Source organism: Ranitomeya variabilis, chromosome 2 (assembly GCF_051348905.1).
Source record: "Ranitomeya variabilis isolate aRanVar5 chromosome 2, aRanVar5.hap1, whole genome shotgun sequence".
Classification (NCBI taxonomy): domain Eukaryota; kingdom Metazoa; phylum Chordata; class Amphibia; order Anura; family Dendrobatidae; genus Ranitomeya; species Ranitomeya variabilis.
In genome coordinates this window covers 168,311,550-168,334,011 of record NC_135233.1, presented here as the reverse complement: position 1 = coordinate 168,334,011, position 22,462 = coordinate 168,311,550, and the positions used below count along the sequence as shown (strand labels likewise).

Genomic DNA, 22,462 nt, shown 5'->3' with positions numbered 1-22,462 from the left:
AGTTGGGTCGGTGTTATGACCCCAATGGCGAGGGTCTCAGAGGAACGTGGAAGTCTGCAGAATACAAAAATCCAGCTCATAGGGCAGTGGTAACTGGGTTGACCATATATCTACTCCTAACGCCAACACTAGAAGTAGCCGGGGATCATTCCTACGTTGATTCTAGATGACACGCGCCAGCCGGAGAATCTAGCTACCCCTAGTAGAGGAAAACAAAGACCTTTCTTGCCTCCAGAGAAGGGGACCCCAAAGCTGGATAGAAGCCCCCCACAAATAATGACGGTGAGGTAAGAGGAAATGACAAACACAGAAATGAACCAGGTTTAGCACAGAGAGGCCCGCTTACTGATAGCAGAATAAAGAAAGGTAACTTATATGGTCAACAAAAACCCTATCAAAATCCACACTGGAAATTCAAGAACCCCCGAACCGTCTAACGGTCCGGGGGGAGAACACCAGCCCCCCTAGAGCTTCCAGCAAAGGTCAGGATATAGATTAGGAACAAGCTGGACAAAAATACAAAACCAAAACAAATAGCAAAAAGCAAAAGGCAGACTTAGCTGATATAACTGGAACCAGGATCAGTAGACAAGAGCACAGCAGACTAGCTCTGATAACTACGTTGCCAGGCATTGAACTGAAGGTCCAGGGAGCTTATATAGCAACACCCCTAACTAACGACCCAGGTGCGGATAAAAGGAATGACAGAAAAACCAGAGTCAAAAAACTAGTAACCACTAGAGGGAGCAAAAAGCAAATTCACAACAGTACCCCCCCCTTAGTGAGGGGTCACCGAACCCTCACCACGACCACCAGGGCGATCAGGATGAGCGGCATGAAAGGCACGAACTAAATCGGCCGCATGAACATCAGAGGCGACCACCCAGGAATTATCCTCCTGACCATAGCCCTTCCACTTGACCAGGTACTGAAGCCTCCGCCTGGAGAGGCGAGAATCCAAGATCTTCTCCACCACGTACTCCAACTCGCCCTCAACCAACACCGGAGCAGGAGGCTCAGCAGAAGGAACTACAGGCACAATGTACCGCCGCAACAAGGACCTATGAAATACATTGTGAATAGCAAACGACACAGGAAGATCCAGACGAAAAGATACAGGATTAAGGATTTCCAATATCTTGTAAGGCCCAATAAAACGAGGTTTAAATTTGGGAGAGGAGACCTTCATAGGAACAAAGCGGGAAGAAAGCCATACCAAATCCCCAACGCGTAGTCGGGGACCCACACCGCGACGGCGGTTGGCAAAGCGCTGAGCCTTCTCCTGTGACAACTTCAAGTTGTCCACCACATGATTCCAGATCTGCTGCAACCTATCCACCACAGAATCCACCCCAGGACAGTCAGAAGGCTCCACATGACCCGAAGAAAAGCGAGGATGGAAACCAGAGTTGCAGAAAAAAGGCGAAACCAAGGTGGCGGAACTAGCCCGATTATTAAGGGCAAACTCAGCCAATGGCAAGAATGTCACCCAATCGTCCTGATCAGCAGAGACAAAACACCTCAAATAAGCCTCCAAAGTCTGATTGGTTCGCTCCGTCTGTCCATTAGTCTGCGGATGGAAAGCAGACGAAAACGACAAATCAATGCCCATCCTACTACAAAAGGATCGCCAGAACCTGGAAACGAACTGGGATCCTCTGTCTGACACAATATTCTCAGGGATGCCGTGCAAACGAACCACGTTCTGGAAAAACACAGGAACCAGATCGGAAGAGGAAGGCAGCTTAGGCAAAGGAACCAAATGGACCATCTTGGAGAAGCGATCACATATCACCCAGATAACGGACATGCCCTGAGATAGCGGAAGATCAGAAATGAAATCCATGGAGATATGTGTCCAAGGTCTCTTCGGGACAGGCAAGGGCAAGAGCAAACCGCTGGCACGAGAACAGCAAGGCTTAGCTCGAGCACAAGTCCCACAGGACTGCACAAATGACCGCACATCCCTTGACAAGGAAGGCCACCAAAAGGACCTGGCCACCAGATCTCTGGTGCCAAAAATTCCCGGGTGACCTGCCAACACCGAGGAATGAACCTCGGAAATGACTCTGCTGGTCCACTTATCCGGGACAAACAGTCTGTCTGGTGGACAAGACTCAGGCCTATCAGCCTGAAATCTCTGCAACACACGTCGCAGATCCGGAGAAATAGCTGACAAGATAACTCCATCTTTAAGAATACCAACAGGATCAGTGACTCCAGGAGCATCAGGCACAAAGCTCCTGGAAAGAGCATCGGCCTTCACATTCTTTGAACCTGGTAAATACGAGACAACAAAATCAAAGCGGGAGAAAAACAATGACCAGCGGGCCTGTCTCGGATTAAGGCGTTTAGCAGACTCGAGATACATCAGATTTTTGTGATCAGTCAAGACCACCACACGATGCTTAGCACCCTCGAGCCAATGACGCCACTCCTCAAATGCCCATTTCATGGCCAACAACTCCCGATTGCCCACATCATAATTTCGCTCGGCAGGCGAAAACTTCCTAGAGAAAAAGGCACAAGGTTTCATAACAGAGCAACCAGGGCCTCTCTGCGACAAAACGGCCCCTGCCCCAATCTCCGAAGCATCCACCTCAACCTGAAAGGGAAGTGAGACGTCAGGCTGGCACAAAACAGGCGCCGAAGTAAACCGGCGTTTCAACTCCTGGAAAGCCTCCACGGCAGCAGGAGCCCAGTTAGCTACATCGGAGCCCTTCTTGGTCATATCCGTCAAAGGTTTCACAATGCTAGAAAAATTAGCGATAAAACGACGGTAGAAGTTAGCGAAGCCCAAGAACTTCTGAAGACTCTTAACTGACGAGGGCTGAGTCCAATCAAGAATAGCTCGGACCTTGACTGGGTCCATCTCCACAGCAGAAGGGGAAAAAATGAACCCCAAAAAGGGAACCTTCTGTACCCCAAAGAGACACTTTGAGCCCTTGACAAACAAAGAATTTTCACGCAAAATTTTAAAGACCAACCTGACCTGCTCCACATGCGAATCCCAATTATCAGAAAAAACCAAAATATCATCCAGATAAACAATCAAAAATTTATCCAGATACTTCCGGAAAATGTCATGCATAAAGGACTGAAAAACTGAAGGCGCATTGGAGAGCCCAAAAGGCATCACTAAGTACTCAAAATGACCTTCGGGCGTATTGAATGCGGTTTTCCATTCATCACCTTGCTTAATGCGCACAAGGTTGTACGCACCACGAAGGTCTATCTTGGTGAACCACTTGGCACCCTTAATCCGGGCAAACAAGTCAGACAACAGCGGCAAAGGATACAGAAATTTGACAGTGATCTTATTCAAAAGCCGATAATCAATACAAGGTCTCAAAGATCCGTCCTTTTTTGCCACAAAAAAGAATCCCGCACCAAGAGGGGAAGAAGACGGACGAATATGTCCCTTCTCCAGAGACTCCTTGATATATGAACGCATAGCGGTATGTTCAGGTACCGACAGATTAAACAGTCTTCCCTTAGGAAACTTACTGCCCGGGATCAAATCTATAGCACAGTCACAGTCCCTATGAGGAGGCAGTGCACTGGACTCAGACTCACTGAAGACATCCTGATAATCAGACAAATACTCCGGAACTTCCGAAGGCGTAGAAGAAGCAATAGACACAGGCAGGGAATCCTCATGAATACCACGACAGCCCCAACTTGAGACTGACATAGCCTTCCAGTCCAGGACTGGATTATGGGTCTGTAACCATGGCAGCCCTAAAACGACCAAATCATGCATTTTATGTAAAACCAGGAAACGTATCACCTCGCGGTGTTCAGGAGTCATGCACATGGTAACCTGAGTCCAATACTGCGGTTTATTTGCTGCCAATGGTGTAGCATCAATACCCCTAAGAGGAATAGGATTTTCTAATGGTTCAAGAGTAAATCCACAGCGCTTAGCAAATGAGAGATCCATGAGACTCAGGGCAGCACCTGAATCTACAAACGCCATGACAGGATAAGATGACAGTGAGCAAATCAAAGTTACAGACAGAATAAATTTAGGTTGCAAATTACCAACGGTGACAGGACTAACAACCTTAGCTATACGTTTAGAGCATGCTGAGATAACATGTGTAGAATCACCACAGTAGTAGCACAAGCCATTCTGGCGTCTATGAATTTTCCGCTCATTTCTAGTCAGGATTCTATCACATTGCATTAAATCAGGTGTCTGTTCAGACAACACCATGAGGGAATTTGCGGTTTTTCTATCACATTGCACCGAATTAGGTGTCTGTTCAGACAACACCATGAGGGAATTTGCGGTTTTGCGCTCCCGCAACCGCCGGTCAATTTGAATAGCCAGTGCCATAGTATCATTCAGACCTGTGGGAATGGGAAAACCCACCATAACATTCTTAATGGCTTCAGAAAGGCCATTTCTAAAATTAGCGGCCAGTGCACACTCGTTCCAATGTGTCAGCACGGACCATTTCCGAAATTTTTGGCAATACACTTCAGCCTCGTCCTGCCCCTGAGACATAGCCAGCAAGGCCTTTTCTGCCTGAATCTCAAGATTGGGTTCCTCATAAAGTAAACCGAGCGCCAGAAAAAACGCATCAAGATCAGCCAATGCCGGATCTCCTGGCGCCAGCGAAAAAGCCCAATCCTGAGGGTCGCCCCGTAAGAACGAAATAACAATTTTTACTTGCTGAGCAGAATCTCCAGATGAACAGCGTCTCAGGGACAAAAACAATTTACAATTATTCACGAAATTCCTAAACTTAAACCTGTCTCCGGAAAACAGTTCAGGAATCGGTATTTTAGGTTCTGACCTAGGATTTCTGATAACATAGTCTTGTATGCCCTGCACACGAGTAGCCAGCTGGTCCACACTTGTAATCAAGGTCTGGACATTCATGTCTGCAGCAAGCATAGCCACTCTGAGGTAAAGGGGAAGAAGAAAAAAAAAAAACTCAGAATCTTCTTTCTTATAATCCCTCTTCTGCAATGCATTAAACATTTAATACTGGCCTGGCAAACTGTTATGACCCCAATGGCGAGGGTCTCAGAGGAACGTGGAAGTCTGCAGAATACAAAAATCCAGCTCATAGGGCAGTGGTAACTGGGTTGACCATATATCTACTCCTAACGCCAACACTAGAAGTAGCCGGGGATCATTCCTACGTTGATTCTAGATGACACGCGCCAGCCGGAGAATCTAGCTACCCCTAGTAGAGGAAAACAAAGACCTTTCTTGCCTCCAGAGAAGGGGACCCCAAAGCTGGATAGAAGCCCCCCACAAATAATGACGGTGAGGTAAGAGGAAATGACAAACACAGAAATGAACCAGGTTTAGCACAGAGAGGCCCGCTTACTGATAGCAGAATAAAGAAAGGTAACTTATATGGTCAACAAAAACCCTATCAAAATCCACACTGGAAATTCAAGAACCCCCGAACCGTCTAACGGTCCGGGGGGAGAACACCAGCCCCCCTAGAGCTTCCAGCAAAGGTCAGGATATAGATTAGGAACAAGCTGGACAAAAATACAAAACCAAAACAAATAGCAAAAAGCAAAAGGCAGACTTAGCTGATATAACTGGAACCAGGATCAGTAGACAAGAGCACAGCAGACTAGCTCTGATAACTACGTTGCCAGGCATTGAACTGAAGGTCCAGGGAGCTTATATAGCAACACCCCTAACTAACGACCCAGGTGCGGATAAAAGGAATGACAGAAAAACCAGAGTCAAAAAACTAGTAACCACTAGAGGGAGCAAAAAGCAAATTCACAACAGGTCGGCTTATACTCGAGTATATACCGTAATTCATTACATTAGAATTCTGGCTTCAAAAAGTCACTTTTATAGCATTGTAAGCCTACAAGTTGAAAATGAAAATAATTATGTGGGATATTTAATTACCTAAGACACTGTTAAAAGAGTCTAAAGACAGAGCAAAAGACCAAAAGCTGTTGCATTTGTTATCACACACAAGTCGCTTGGGGGAATGCATTATTTTCATGGAAGAATTATCTCAAAAACTGGAACCAACTTAGCAAAAGTAATTGGATTTTTTAATTCAGCCCCATGTCACGGGGGTACTGGGTAGACTTCAGCTGATTACCCGGGCCCCTGCAATATCCCTCAAACTAAGGAAACCCTGTCTGTCCCCCTCCCAGAGTTTACACTGAAGGTGTGCATGTCTGGGCCGCCAGGCCTGACCCTGAGTCCTGTTTCAGTACTAAGCTGAAACCTCCACCCGCCACCCAGTGGTAAGACCTCTCACCAACCCCTACAGAAAGCACAGACAGGAAAAACTCTATAATGTGCACAGGGCAAAACAATACAAATATAGGAAATACAGACAAGGTAACGGTAAACAACACTTAGCTTACTGGTGCAAGGCACAGAACAGCAAGAAGTAACACCAGATTCACTGGACACAGCAGCAGAACCACTATTCCCAGCAAGCTCCTTCTCCCAGCTTGGTCGCTTTAGAATGAACTAACACCGACAGTCAGCTGATGAACCAGGTGACCTCTTAAAGGATGGAGGGAGTGGTCACCACAAACATCAGCTGACCCAGCAGCAATGCAATAACACCAGCGGCCACCGGGGGGGGGGAAACTGCATTAACCCCCGATGACCAGAAAGGAAAAAAGGTCTTAAACTGAGGTAAACCAGATCTGCCACAAATCCAAAATTGGATCGTGACAGTACCCCCTTTCAATGAGAGGCCTCTGGACCCTCAACCCTGGTCCTCACCAGTAAAAAAACTACAGTGAGAACGTCTCAATTCACCAGAGTTCACCTCCTCAGTCACCTGACCCTCAGGTTTACAGTGGACACAGCACGATGGAGATAACAATGTAGGCAGCACAAATCTCCAGAGCACCGACCTGTGGAATGAGTTGTGTACAGGCATTACTGAGGGTAACTCCAACTGGTAAGTCTTCGGACTGACAATGGCTGACACCCGATATGGCCCGATTACCCTTGAACTCCAGATTCCAGTTCCACACTTCCACCTGATATTTTTGGTGGACACCCATACGTAATCATTCACACACAGGTCCGGACGTGCACGTTTATTTTCACACATGCGTCTGCCACAAGATGGTGAACTCTTTACAGAACTGACAACAGAGGCGTCCCCCTGTGTCGCCAAACTCACTCCCCCACTATGCATCGAGGGAACTGGAGCGCCCCCAGACGCAGGGCCGTGGGGTACTCGGTACCGGGCTTCTCTGTCTCAGTTCTGGGGTTGTCACGGTGGCTAGACCCGGTCCGTGACCCTGCTAAGGGGCGTTGTTATGACCTGGTGGTTACGGAGTGGTACTGAGATGACCTGGTGGGTAAAACCAATCATGGACAAGCTCAGAGGAGGTGGCAGCTCTACAGACAGTAATCACCTATATGACCTAGTGATTACGGAGCAGCACTGAAATGACCTAGTGGGTAAAACAAATAATGTACTAGCTCTGAGGAGGTGGTAACTTTACTGACCGCAATCCCTACTCCTAACACCAACACTAGAAATAGCCGTGGAGCGTTCCTATCTCTGCCTAGACGCCTCTTCACAGCCTAAGAACTAGCTACCCCTGAAGATGGAAACGGAAAACTATCTCGCCTCAGAGAAACCCCCAAAGGAAAGATAGCCCCCCACAAATATTGACGGTGAGTGAACAGGGAAATGACAAACTCAGAAATGAAACTAGATTTTAGCAAAGGAGGCCACTACTATCTAAATAGACAGAGAAAGAAAAGGCTACTGTGCGGTCAGTATAAAAACTAAATGTCCACGCAGAGTTTACAAAAATAACCTCCACACCGACTCACGGTGTGGAGGGGCAAATCTACAACCCCAGAGCTTCCAACTAGCTGGAATATTTCATGATGACAAGCTGGACAAAAGAGACATAACTTAAACTGAACAAAAGGTCATAGGCAGGGAAACACCCAAAAACTAGCAGAACTTATCTTAAGCTGAAATGGACTGGCCAACAGAGAACTTCCAGGAAAGGACTGAATCCACAGGAAGGAACATTGACAGCTGGCATCCACTACAGCCCAAAGCCCAGTTAAATAACAAGGCCAGGGAACCGATTAGTGAGAGCAGCTGCTAAGTTCCACTTGAAACCACCAGAGGGAACCCAAGAGCAGAACTCCCAAAAATACCATTTGCAACCACAGGATGGAGCCCAAGAACGGAACTCACAACAGGGAGTCCAATGAAAGGTGTAGGTAATGGTGCGAGGTGCAGGTCGCGATGAATAACGAGGATACAGGGTTGCAGTCTCTTTACCTCTTTACTGAAGGCTTCAAGGTCCTCAATCCAGAGTACGGTTAACAGGGCTGGCTTAGACCGCCGGTCCGATGGCACCTCCAGAGTTCCCTTTGCAGGTGGAAATCTGTGCCTACCTTCTAGCGCCTGTGCGTTGTAGTACTTCCCTGCTGAGCACCACGGGATAGTCCTCATAACTGTTGTGTCTGTTTCTGATGTTCTTTCCCACAACTTATATCTGTTCTGATGTTCTTCTCCATCCCCCAGATGATATGGATAGGACGCACCCGTATGACGGGTAGTCCTGGAGTTCTTCCAGGACCCTAGTGACGCCCCTCTCCCACAGTTGCCCACTATGTCTGCTTAGGTGATTTAGGTGAGACAGCCAACCTATAATTAACTGTCCTGCCGTTGGTTTGAAGTAATGCTTGGAGCCCAATACTTCCTCGGCGTTCCGGCCACCAGCTACGCGCCTCAATAGGATGTTGCCTCGATCTTACAGCACGACTCCTATTGGTGTTATCTCCTTTCTGCTTTGATCTCGTTTCTCACTCTCCACAATAAACCTCGCTTCTTGTCCTTTCTTGAGATACCGCCGCGATGTAGTGCAGGCGCGGTTCCTTAACGTTCTTTCCTGTTTGCTAGGCCTCTGTCAGGATCCCACCCCTGACAGGGACCCCCCTGAATCTTCCTCTGCAACACCCTCTGCCACAGGATGTTGCCTGGTTCCAACCCAGTCAGCTTCTCACTAACTTTCTATCTAACCCCCAGTTTTACCAGATCGTGAGGAGTGGCCTAATACATAGCACCCTTAGCTCCCCCTGGAGGCCAGACTATGAAGTGTATTGGTGTCTGTGATACCTGGTCAGGTGAACTCCTTCAGTGCCATCAGACGTACCATCACTCCCCTTAGCGGCGGAGCATCAGTACTGCAACGACCAGGACTCTTGGGCGCTGCACTACCACCACCCTCCTCTGACCCCTCCTCCTAAGAGGTCTCTGACATACTGGTTTAGAATGTAGTGAGGGTAGAGTCTTGCCCCTACTTCAAGCACCTCTACTGCCCCCACTGGAGTAGAAGGGGTAGGTTGTAGAAGGACGGCAGAGATCGTAGTTCATGGGCAGCAGTCCTCACACGACTGACCCCAGCTGACTACTTCTCTGGACCGCCAGTCTATGACCGGGTTGTGTTTTTTCAACCAAGGGAGTCCTAAGACCATGGGAGTTGGTATGCCCTTGTAACACCAGATTCACTGGACACAGCAGCAGAACAACTATTCCCAGCAAGCTCCTTCTCCCAGCTTGGTTGCTTTAGAATGAACTAACACCGATAGTCAGCTGATGAACCAGGGGACCTCTTAAAGGATGGAGGGAGTGGTCACCACAAACATCAGCTGACCCAGCAGCAATGCAATAATGCCAGTGGCCACTGGGGGGAGGGGAAAACTGCATTAACCCCCGATGACCAGAAAGGAAAAAAGGTCTTAAACTGAGGTAAACCAGATCTGCCACAAATCCAAAATTGGATCGTGACACCTCCTCAAAATACCCTAAATGCATTCAAAAAATCTTGGCACTTGGAAATTTTTTTTTGGTAGACATGTGAAATACTTTGGTTTTTATCTAATTTCTCTAAATTGCTATAAATTACAATTTGACATTTGTGTTGCAATCCTAACATACCTTTTATTTCCGTCATTTTTACCAACACTGTATACTTTACAAAAAAATAGTCAATAGTCTGAAGGCAACTGATTGCCAGATTAAAAATTAAGGGATACACATGTAGCACTTTCATTGAAGTTGTATTCTTACCAAGTTCCCTACCATGTGGAATAGTTTCTATATGTTAATTTTTGGACTCAAAAACAAGTCATGTTTTTCCCTTTACAGTCCACTAAACAACTTGCAGAAGCTACGGTAATTCATACTACTAAGGGCACATTCAGACGTCAGTGATTTTTCTCATTCATAAAAAATGGTTTCATCGGTGTTTTGATCCGTTTTATCACAGTTTCATTAGTTTTTCTTGAATGAAGAAAAATACAATGGAGATTTTTCAAGCTTATCCTATCAATCCATGAAAAACAGGCAGTAACATGGATGACATTGGAGTTTTGTCTGATTATTTCCAATAGAATTGAATTGTCGAGTTTAATACTGTCTCCATGATTTTGTGAGAGCCACTCAGTCCGCAAAAAGACATGGATATGTAAACAGCTCCATACACTATAATAGGTACTGTATGATTTATATCCATTAAAAACACGGCTTGAACTTGTACAAGAAAAACAGACATCTGAATGAAGCCATAATAAGAGTAGACCCTTTTTTCCTTAGGTGAATTCATCCAGATTATTGTCTCTAGTAATACATGAAAATATGTGCTCTTAGAAACACTACAAAACACAAGAAAACAGCTGTATAGTAACATAGAAGTTCCATAACTGAAGACACGTTTGCCATTTCTATAAAACTAGCCAGCCAACAGGTAGTTGTATTTTATTAAAAAACTCTACTTTTGAATACTTCACATTGTAAATCATGATAAAATGTTGTGTAATGTGGTAAATACTTTGGCCCCGATTCACCATTGTTTCTCCATTTTTCTGGAGTAGTTTGTTCATTTTTAGTGGCTTTAGTATTTGCACCACCTCATTCTCTATATGTTTTGTACCACATTTTAAGTTGTTTTCTTTTTTATTCTTTTAATCTTTCCTTGACAATTTTGCTCATGCAGGTGTTTTAGACAGATTCATGACATTAAACTTTTGCCAAATGTTGTATTTTTGGGTGTATCTCACTGTAATAACCTATTGGAGTAAGGTTTTTGGAAATGTCTTCAATTTAGTGCATTTTTGAGATGTCAGTGAATATCATAACACAAAAAAAAGTGACTTCAATAAAATCACAAATTATAAATCGGTGGCCTCTTTCTTTATTTACCTTGAACTGATGTTGACTTAGATTCAATTCAGATGATTTTTCTGTTATTCAATAGACTGGCTGATTTGGATCAGTGTTTTGGATTAGATTTTCATCATTGTTTGGTTAAAATACCTGTTGTTAGCATCAGAGTTTCAGCACATATTTTTTCGTGTTCAACAAGTTTTCTCAACCTTCTATCAAACAAACATGGAAATTGGACAGTATATGTGTCACGAGTACTCCCGGACAATACTGCTGTGGGGAGAGCTGCATACAGCAGCAAGGGAGCTGAGCAAAGCACTGGGTTACTAACCAGGTACAACCAGGACCTAAACCATGTGACAGAGTAGGAGGTGGTCAGGGCGGAGCCAGACGTCAGGGTGCAGAGGAGAGATAAACACAGGAGAGTAGTCAAACAAGCTAAGATCGGAGCCAGGAGATCACGAGGTACCAAAGGGGTGAGATGGGATTGTCAGAAATCCAAAAGAACGAACAAGCAGAGTACAGCACGGAGAGCAAGCAAAACAATTGCAAACCAGGCACACACTCCAGGGGTCAGGCACACAGACTAGAACGAAAGTATAGCTGGCAGAGAATCCTAGTCTGGAGTGAGTATGAATACCCCTCCCATATCCAAATGGAGGCCAGCAAAATTAACCCTGAGAGAAGAGGACATTAACCATGTCCTAACCATGACAATATGGATGTCACAAGGAAATCATCCAATTGATGTTTGATTTTTTTGATTTTTTTTCACAAACCATAGATTTACATTATCGACTTTAATATGTGACAAAATCAGAAACGTGTGTTGGTGTGGACCACTCAGTTCACAAAAATAAATAGACGTAGGTACTTCTCCAAAGATTATAACAGTATGTGAAAAACTGACGTCTGAATGATCTCTTACATGAAGTTTTCCATTATAATCATATAATTAAATTCACACCATCCCAGTCACAGACAGCGTAAGATAGACAGGGTCATTTATTAAAATAAACTATGTTTTACTCCTTACGCCGTGGCATTTAAGAGAAAATGCAATGTTAAAGCCAAGGTTGGTGCAAGAATGTCCACTAGGACATTCTCCTCCAGTTTCTTGGTGACTAACTCAGGTTGACAAGCCCTCTTTCTGTTTGCATTTAGAAAGTCAATTTTAGGCACTGTTTGCCACTCTTATTTGAAGATCATCATAAGCTAGTAATGGGCAGTCTGGCTCTTTTTGGTGATCTGGCTCACTTTGTCTCCGCTCACCAAAAAGACTGGATGCGTAATAAATATGTGTTCACCCCACGTCAACACATATTTGAGATTACATTAATGAAGTCGAACCCCCCACCCATGATTGAAACCCCGTCTACTTGCAGCCAGACAATTAAACTGATGAGTGGGTGAGATTTGGGCTGGGGGTAAAGGTTACGTCAGCCGAACACCAGAATTTAACAACCAGTTAGAGCTATTGAGAGAATTTTGTGGCTTTCACTGGGGTTCCAGCTCTCGTTGTTCACAACAGGAAGCTGGTTCTTTGCCTTAGTTGATCTGTGGATGATGCATCACTATCACTATCCTCTAGTCAAAGTGTCAGAAGCAAGTTATATAACTGAAATGTAGTCAGAGTCGGTCCATTTTATTTCGACTTTGACTTCATCAAAATGGACACCGTCTCTGACACCATGACTCTGACTCCACTGCCTTGAGGAAAGCAGATGGTAAGGCCAGGTTCACATTGCGTTAACAGCAACGGGCTGCTGTTAACACAAGTGCCGATGTGTCATCGCGCTAGCGCAGATAGAGCTAGCAGATGCTCTATCTGCCCTAGCAGTGATGGACCCGGAAACGCTGCAGCCCGAGTCCCAGGGTCTGTCACTCAATGATGGCACATCGCTAGCACACGCCCATTGTGGGCGTGCGCTAGCGATGCGTCCGACATTGGACTCAATGGCGGTGTTAATGGACTGTGTTATACCGCATTATGCCGCGGTGTAATGTAGTCCATCTAACGGACGCCAGTAACGTAATATGAACCCAGCCTAACTAGTGGTAACCAGCAGCCTGTTTAACCATACACAGCAATTTCAGACTTCATAGTTTACTTATATTGTCTAAACAGAGCAAAAATTATCTTTTTTGGAAGCATCTGTAGATGAGGCCGTAAATTGCCACACATCTCCTTCCCTGACCTGTCCTAACTCTGCACTGTGCTGCTCCTGCCACAGCCACTGCACAGCCAGCCACACATATTTTGTCTGTCCACTGTATTTCACAGTGCTAGACTGTACTGCTGTTGCCAGGGCTGTGTTGCTGGCTCTAAACTGTTACACATCTCCTTGCCTGCCACATCCTAACTTTTATGCTGTTCCTGACACAGCCTTGCCAGCCTCAAATTTCCTAGCTGCCCACTGTGTTTCATAGTGGTAGATAATATTGCTACTGCTGAGTCTGCCATTGCTGACCCTAAACTGTCACACATCAGACACTGTAAAGCCATATCAGCCACACATCTCCTAGACGCCCTCTTTGATTCTTAGTGGTAGACATTACTATTGAGGATGGGAAATATACTCTCTTGAGGGCACACAAACATGAAACAGCTCTCAAAATAGGGCTTATTTTTTAAAAGGCTTGGTGATATCAAGTCTTTGCTTCTGCACTTTGAGAACAGTTGTCCTGTTTTGTCCATGGAAAAAAAAGGATAATTTTTGGTTGGCATAAGAAAAAGTCTAATCAATTTTTTGATTGCAAACCAGTTGTGGACTCCGAAAAAAAAAATTTAATCAAAGTTGAGAAATAATAACTTCTTCCTGTTCAAATCAGTACACCTGTTTTGTCTACCTGATCAAAAGTGTAAATTTTGTATGGCTCATGCAAAAAGTGTCCATTTACATTACTTTTGTAAGGAAGAAAAGCAAGGTGTGACACCGAGTCACTTCTCATGACCAAGCCATGAGTCAGGGTAGTCAAGGAGTCCAAGGTCAGAAGCCAGGAGGGTACGTCATAAACAGAAGGAAGAGATAAAAGTGTAGTCAGGTAACGTTCCGAAGTCAGAGTACTAGGAGGATAGCAAATCAGAACAGGAGTTACATAGACGGATGGTCAGAACAAGGTGCAAAGTCAGGCAGCGAAAAATCTGTAGCAGAACGCAAGGCACAGAGAGACAAACCACAGTAGCTGAATGTACATTTGGCAAAGGGCTGGGAGAAACAGATCAGTTGAGTAACCTGGCAATCATATGGGATAATGAACACCTGGAGAGACCCAGTGCATCCCAGTTTCAGATTGGACAGCTGAGCTGTCAATCAACACACTGACAGCTCAGCATGCCCCTGCACCAGATTGGATAGCTGAACTGTCAATCAACGTACTGGCAGTTTCAGCATGCCTGTGAACCAGATTGGACAGCTGAGCTGTCAGTAACTGCATCCCAGACACACTGAGTGATGGAACCATGATACAAGGTCATTGTCGCTCAGGACAATTTTGAGTTGCAGTTCACAGGGAGCCAGAAAGAGTTGCCGATTGATGTACACCAGCAGCTCTTGACGCCATTGTCACACTCAATGACATTTTTTTTCCAATCCTTGTGAATCAAATTGTAGATTGTTTGAAAGGGAGAGGGTCGTTTCAATAATTTGAGATCTTTGAAAATCAAACCATTAAAGGAACACTGAAGTTGTAGTATCTCTGGATGCCTTAAAGAAGGTTTCTCAACAAAGTGGACAATTATTTCGACTGAACATTGAGAGCTCCTGCAACATAAATAAGTGGCCATATAGTATCTGCTCACTGAAGGTCAGTGAAGATTAGATACCCTTTGTAAGATATATTGTATATAAAAATGGCATGCACTATAAATGGCAATATATTTTTGAAAGCACCATTATTATTTTTTTAATGCAACATATATTATTAAATCTAAAAAAAAGTCAAGATCTGTTATTTATTTTTCTGTATTTTATTGAAAAGAATCCATTTCATTGCTGTATATATTGCTTGTTTTTTCTAAAAAGTACAATGTTTTCCATCATACTAACCATTCTGGATATTCTTGGATTTCAAATTTCTTTTCCATAAATATGTGATGGTGGTCTTTTAGAAAGCCTTGGAAACATTCCATTGTCATAAATCTTTTAGCTCTTCACCTGAGCTACAGCTTAAATTAGATGAAAATCATTCCTGGTTGGTTCTATCCAGCCAACCATAGAACTGGGCTCAACCATCTGTGAAAGAATGTAGCTCGAGGTTTAGACTGTACTGGACTGAGAGACATGCTAAGGCTTGCTCTCAAATCCACATGTATTCTATCTGCGAGATTGGTAGCTTAGAGCTAAGAACTGGTAGAATAAACATGGAGAGACCTAACTGTGCCCTTGTTTTTATTACAGATATTTGAGGGATGAAAATGTTTCATATGTATTATAAATGTGGTATTTTCATTTCTTTTGAGGTAGCTAAGAAAACATTAATTTCTCATATTGGCAGCAAATATGCTCAGAAAATCCAGCTTGCGGCTTGGTTTAAAAAAATGCTGAGTTGACCGTTATCTTGAGAATTTTGGAACTAAGACTATTGTCTTATGACCTGAAGTTACAGAAAGATTATGTATTTACCTCACTTGACCACGTGAAGGCATGATCATGGTTTTGTCTCTGTTTAAGCTCTAGCCTTGAAGGCTTCTTATAAAACTGTTGGATCTTTGTATTATGTTGAAGGCAATTTCTTGTTACATGGGTGTTGCATTTTGAGTAGATAAATCCTGTTCTATAATTGATGGAGATCTTTTTTTTGTCAAGTCTGGACTTTGACTAAGTCATAAACTTTTTCTATATTATTGGTCATTGAGGTGTAGTTTTGTGTTTTGGGCCATCTTCAGATTAATGGCTCATTCAGATGTCAGTGATTTTCTCGTGTGAGAGTTTCATCAGTGTTTTTTTTTTTAAAATCAAAATTTTATCAGATTTTGTTTATTGTGTCTGCTTTTACCATTACAATCTGGTCAGAGTTTCATCAGCTTTCTCTATCTTTTCATATCTAGAAATCCGTGTAAAATAGACAACACTTGGAAGATATCCGAGTCTTATCTGAAATTTTTTATGGATCATTAACTTGCATTGCCGATTTTGACCCGACACTTGGACCAGAATCAGACATGTCACTGATTTTGCGCAGAATGCTTGTTTACAGACATGTGAACAGCCCCATTGACTATCATAGTTATGAGTGCTATGCATGAAAAGCAAAGATAACACTGAGATGAAAGAAAAAATCAGATGTGTGAATGATCCCTAACCCTACAGACCTTTAGCTTCCTGACTAATTACTTTTTTACAATTTCTTTATTGATTTCTTCAACAATGGTATTTTAACTAGAAACTGGCTGTACACTGGTTTTTCCTTTCAACAAGACGTAATACAGTGTGTGCTGTCCAAAGTTTCTATCCCAAATCTTTTCAGGCAATTATAAAGGTGTTCTTTGCTATTGTGAGATGAATATACATTTTATTTTTGGATCTTGGTGGTTTCCATGTGGCTACTTTCTAAAAGTCTTATTTTTTTAAATCAGATAATTTTTTATTAACAGTAGTCAAGTTGACAGACACAATTGTGTCAAAAAGGAGAATAAAAATGTTACAAAAAGTTTTTGAAACAGTCCCCCATTTCCCCCCCCCCTTATCTCCCCCCTCCCTTAAAGCCTCTATAAACAAGAATAGGACAATAGCATACATTGCTTACATAATAAAGCCACATTCCCTTGGAATCAGTTCCTCTCCATCCACGGTTTCCAAAGTGTTTCAAAGGTTTTCACACTTTTCCTTTTTTCATAAATACCCTTTTCCATATTAATAACCATATCAGACTGTCTATAAAAGAATTTTAAAGATCTTACACTTACCGCTAACTTTGTCATTGGTGTTAATGAATGTACACCATAACTGCTAGGTCCTCACCAGCCCCTATCAGTAATCTATCTATCCAATCCACAATATGTCGAAAATTTACTATAATAATACCAGTCTTCTCAACTTGCTGAGATTACACTCCCCTTTCAGAGGACATTACAGTCTTGGAAGGGTCTTTATAATCTTTTTCAGACTGATATATTTTTCATTTTGCTTATCAATTTCCTTTGCCATTAAATATTGTTTTAAAATGCTTCTTGGTATCTACTCTCATGGAAAAGTTTAATACATTGGGAATCATTGGTAACTCCATGTAGAAGACTAATTTCAGTTCTCAAATCTGTTTGGTTGTAAAGTATGGCCAATAAAAGTTCTCACAGATATGAAATAATGGGGCATTATTCCAGATTTGTAGACACATTAACTGTTTTAGTGGTGGCTTATAGTAAATTATCAGCTATCTTTATCTACAAAGGAAATTTGAAGATCCATTTGAGTTTTGTCTACTATGACAGTATATGAAAATAATCAACATAAAGTATTATACCTATTTATTAAAAAAAGAGAATTAAAATGATTAGTTAAAGAGCATTGTGTTAATTATTGAATACTTTCTAACAGAGTTATATGTTTAATATTGGTAATATTACAGAAATAATACTAAAACTAACATATATTCTATTGATTTACACAATTTCCTCCTATGGTCTCTCTTCTGTTTTTTAAGAAAAGAAGTTACCAAACAGAACATTTCGATTGAGAGCTCGCAACTCTAATGACCGATCACCTGTCGCTCAAACTGCAGGAGTGAAGACTTTTCGCAGATTTCAGAGTCATCCTTCAAATCTAGGCGAAAGTGCAAGAAGGGTCAAGTATGCTCCACTAAGGAAAGTTGCTCGTAGTGAAGAAAAACAACGAGGTAGGATGTATTCAGAATACCATGCATATATGGCAACCCTACAGAATACTCAACATATTTAAGAAGCATTCAGGACACTGCACATTGCGCTAAATCAAATATCTGGATTCTAAGATGATGACATTATGTAGGTTGGATGGGAAGAAAAGAATAACAGGTAAAGATAAAGACACATAGTTAAAATGTAGAAACACAAAACATTAGTGAAGAGTGCAGGTAAATGAGTAAGGCAGTTTCAATATACAAATTTAAAGGGCTCCGCACATTAGGATTACAATCTCTTAATATGAGGTCATAATAACTATATACACAGTCCCATAGGACCTGCTTCATGCCTTCGTTCATGGCTTGGGTCTTATGTACAGCTGTCAAATCTTTTTGTAGCTGTTGATCATCTACTTTCTTAGTGTGATAGCGGCATATGCCACTATGCTTACTCTAGCCATTTCTCATCTTGACTCTGTCACACACTCCTCTTTACCAAGTGCCAGCTTCCCTTCCTCATCAGACTCTCTCTTTTGTTTGCAACCATCTTTTCTGAAAGCAGTCACAATAACATTAGGTTGGAAGGGGGACAGTTTCCTACCCACTAGGCTTTTACTCCATAGGTCTTCCAGTGGTCCCCTTTGTCCTGTACAGGGGTTCTAAGGCACACCTTGAGCTGGAGAATTGTCATGATTCCCCAATGGCATGGGAACATCAGAAACACAAAAATAACAGACTAGCTCTCGGGTGATGGAAACTCAAGCTGACCGTGACCTAAATCTACCACACAACTAACAGTAGCCAGGAAGCATTCCTACGGCTGCCTAGATGCCATGTGCCAGCCGGAGAACTAACTACGCCTGGAAGAGGAAGGAACAGACCTGGCTTACCTCTAGAGAAATTCCCCAAAGATGATAGTAGCCCCCACGTATATTAACGGTGAGTTCAGAGGAAAAGACATACACAGTATGAAGGTAGATTTAGCAAAGCGAGGTCCACTTACTAGATAGAGGAAGGATACAAAAGAGGACTTCACGGTCAGCTGAAAAACCCTTTCAAAAAACCCATCCTGAAATTACTTTAAGACTCCTGTGTCAACTCATGACACAGGAGTGGCAATTTCAGTCCACAAGAGCTTCCAGTAACAGGAAATGACAAAACTGTAAACTGGACAAGAAAAACAAAACAATAAGGACAAGTGTCCACTTAGCTGATCAGCAGACTAGTAGCAGCAACATGCAACTGAATGACTCAGGTTACAATGATGACCGGCAAGGAAGTGACTGGAGAGCAAGGCTAAATAGGGAACTCCCAAAACTGATGGAAGCAGGTGAGCTGAGGCAGAAAAGCACACACAAGTCTCCAGTACCACCAGCCACCACCAGGGGAGCCAAAAAGCGGATCACAACAGTACCCCCCCTTAAGGAGGGGGCACCGAACCCTCACAAGAACCGCCAGGGCGACCTGGATGAGCCCTATGAAAGGCACGAACCAAATCCGAGGCATGAACATCAGAGGCAGTTACCCAAGAATTATCTTCCTGACCATAGCCCTTCCATTTAACCAGGTACTGGAGTCTCCGCCTGGAAATACGGGAGTCTAAGATCTTCTCTATAACGTACTCCAATTCACCCTCAACCAGCACAGGAGCAGGAGGCCCAGCAGAAGGAACCACCGGCACCTCGTATCTCCGCAACAACGACCGATGGAACACATTATGGATAGCGAAAGATGCCGGAAGGTCCAAACGAAAGGAAACAGGGTTAATAATCTCCAAAATCCTATAGGGACCGATGAACCGAGGCTTAAATTTAGGAGAAGAAACCCTCATTGGGACAAAACGGGAAGACAACCACACCAAGTCCCCAACACGAAGGCGAGGACCAACCCGACGCTGGCGGTTAGCAAACCGCTGAGTCCTCTCCTGGGACAAATTCAAATTGTCCACCACTTGTTCCCAAATCCGATACAACCGATCCACCACAGCATCTACTCCAGGACAATCCGAAGACTCCACCTGACCAGAAGAAAAACGGGGATGAAACCCCGAATTGCAAAAGAAAGGGGAAACCAAAGTGGCAGAACTGGCCCGATTATTAAGAGCAAACTCCGCCAACGGCAAAAAGGCAACCCAATCATCCTGATCCGCAGACACAAAACACCTCAAATACGTCTCCAAAGTTTGATTAGTTCGCTCCGTCTGGCCATTAGTCTGAGGATGGAAGGCAGACGAAAAAGACAAATCAATGCCCAACCTGGCACAGAATGCCCGCCAAAATCTAGAAACGAACTGGGTACCCCTATCAGAAACGATATTTTCAGGAATACCATGCAAGCGAACCACATTTTGAAAAAACAAAGGAACCAGCTCAGACGAGGAAGGCAACTTCGGCAATGGCACCAAATGAACCATCTTAGAAAAACGGTCACACACCACCCAGATAACAGACATCCTCTGAGAGACAGGAAGATCAGAAATAAAGTCCATCGAGATGTGCGTCCAAGGCCTCTTCGGAATAGGCAAGGGCAACAACAACCCACTAGCCCTAGAACAACAAGGCTTGGCCCGAGCACACACATCACAAGACTGCACAAAAACACGCACATCACGAGACAGAGATGGCCACCAGAAGGATCTAGCCACCAAATCCCTGGTACCAAAAATTCCAGGATGACCCGCCAGCGTAGAAGAATGAACCTCCGAGATGACTCTACTGGTCCAATCATCAGGAACAAACAGTCTACCAGGTGGACAGCGATCAGGTCTATCCGCCTGAAACTCTTGCAAAGCACGTCGCAGATCTGGGGAAATAGCGGATAATATCACCCCATCCTTAAGGATACCTGTAGGTTCCGAATCACCAGGGGAATCAGGCTCAAAACTCCTAGAAAGGGCATCCGCCTTCACATTCTTAGAACCTGGTAGATATGAGACCACAAAATTAAACCGAGAGAAAAACAACGACCAGCGCGCCTGTCTAGGATTCAGGCGCCTGGCAGACTCAAGATAAATCAGATTCTTGTGATCAGTCAAAACCACCACCTGATGTCTAGCACCCTCAAGCCAATGACGCCACTCCTCAAATGCCCACTTCATGGCCAAAAGCTCCCGATTACCGACATCATAATTTCTTTCGGCGGCAGAAAATTTTCGAGAAAAGAACGCACAAGGTCTCATCACTGAGCAATCGGAACTTTTCTGCGACAAAACCGCCCCCGCTCCGATCTCGGAAGCATCGACCTCAACCTGAAAGGGGAGAGAGACATCGGGCTGGCGCAACACAGGGGCAGACGAAAAGCGGCGCTTAAGTTCCCGAAAGGCCTCCACAGCGGCAGAGGACCAATTGGCAACATCAGCACCCTTCTTAGTCAAATCCGTAAGAGGCTTAGCAACACCAGAAAAACCAGTTATAAATCGACGATAAAAATTAGCAAAGCCCAAGAACTTCTGAAGACCCTTTAGAGAAGTAGGCTGCGTCCAGTCACAAATAGCCCGAACCTTGACAGGGTCCATCTCAACAGAAGAAGGGGAAAAAATGTACCCCAAAAAGGAAATCTTTTGAACCCCAAAAACACACTTAGAACCCTTTACACACAGAGAATTCTCCCGCAAGACCTGAAAAACCCTCCTGACCTGCTGAACATGAGACTCCCAGTCCTCAGAAAAAATCAAAATATCGTCCAAATACACAATCATAAATTTATCCAGATATTCACGGAAAATATCATGCATAAAGGACTGAAAAACTGAAGGCGCATTAGAAAGGCCGAAAGGCATTACTAAATACTCAAAGTGGCCCTCAGGCGTATTAAATGCGGTTTTCCACTCATCCCCTTGCTTAATTCGCACCAAATTATACGCCCCACGGAGATCAATCTTGGAGAACCACTTAGCCCCCCTTATGCGAGCAAACAAATCAGTAAGCAGCGGCAACGGATACTGATATTTGACAGTAATTTTATTCAGGAGTCGATAATCAATACAAGGCCTCAGCGAGCCATCCTTTTTAGAGACAAAGAAAAACCCAGCTCCTAAAGGTGATGAAGAAGGACGAATATGTCCCTTTTCCAGGGACTCCTTAACATATTCTCGCATGGCAGCATGCTCAGGTACAGATAGGTTAAACAAACGACCCTTTGGAAATTTACTGCCTGGAATCAGATCTATGGCGCAATCACACTCTCTGTGGGGAGGGAGAGAACCAATTTTAGGCTCTTCAAAAATATCCCCAAAATCCGACAAAAATGCAGGAATCTCAGAGGGAATAGATGACGAGATAGGAACCAAAGGTATGTCCCCATGAGCCCCCCGACATCCCCAGCTTAACACAGACATAGTTTTCCAGTCCAGTACTGGGTTATGAGATTGTAACCATGGTAATCCAAGCACTAAAACATCATGTAAATTATACAACACGAGGAAGCGAATCATCTCCTGATGGTCTGGAGTCATACGCATAGTCACTTGCATCCAG

At 43.8% G+C, this 22,462-nt stretch overlaps 1 protein-coding gene across 1 annotated transcript in view; it reads left to right on the top strand.

The window, feature by feature from the left end:
• FNDC1 (fibronectin type III domain containing 1) overlaps positions 1-22,462 on the top strand; it is a 344,034-nt gene that overhangs the window by 81,625 nt on the left and 239,947 nt on the right. The window contains exon 2 of the mRNA XM_077283151.1: positions 17,811-18,002. Within this exon, the coding sequence (XP_077139266.1) occupies positions 17,811-18,002 (192 nt within the window). The remainder of the gene's footprint in view (positions 1-17,810; positions 18,003-22,462) is intronic.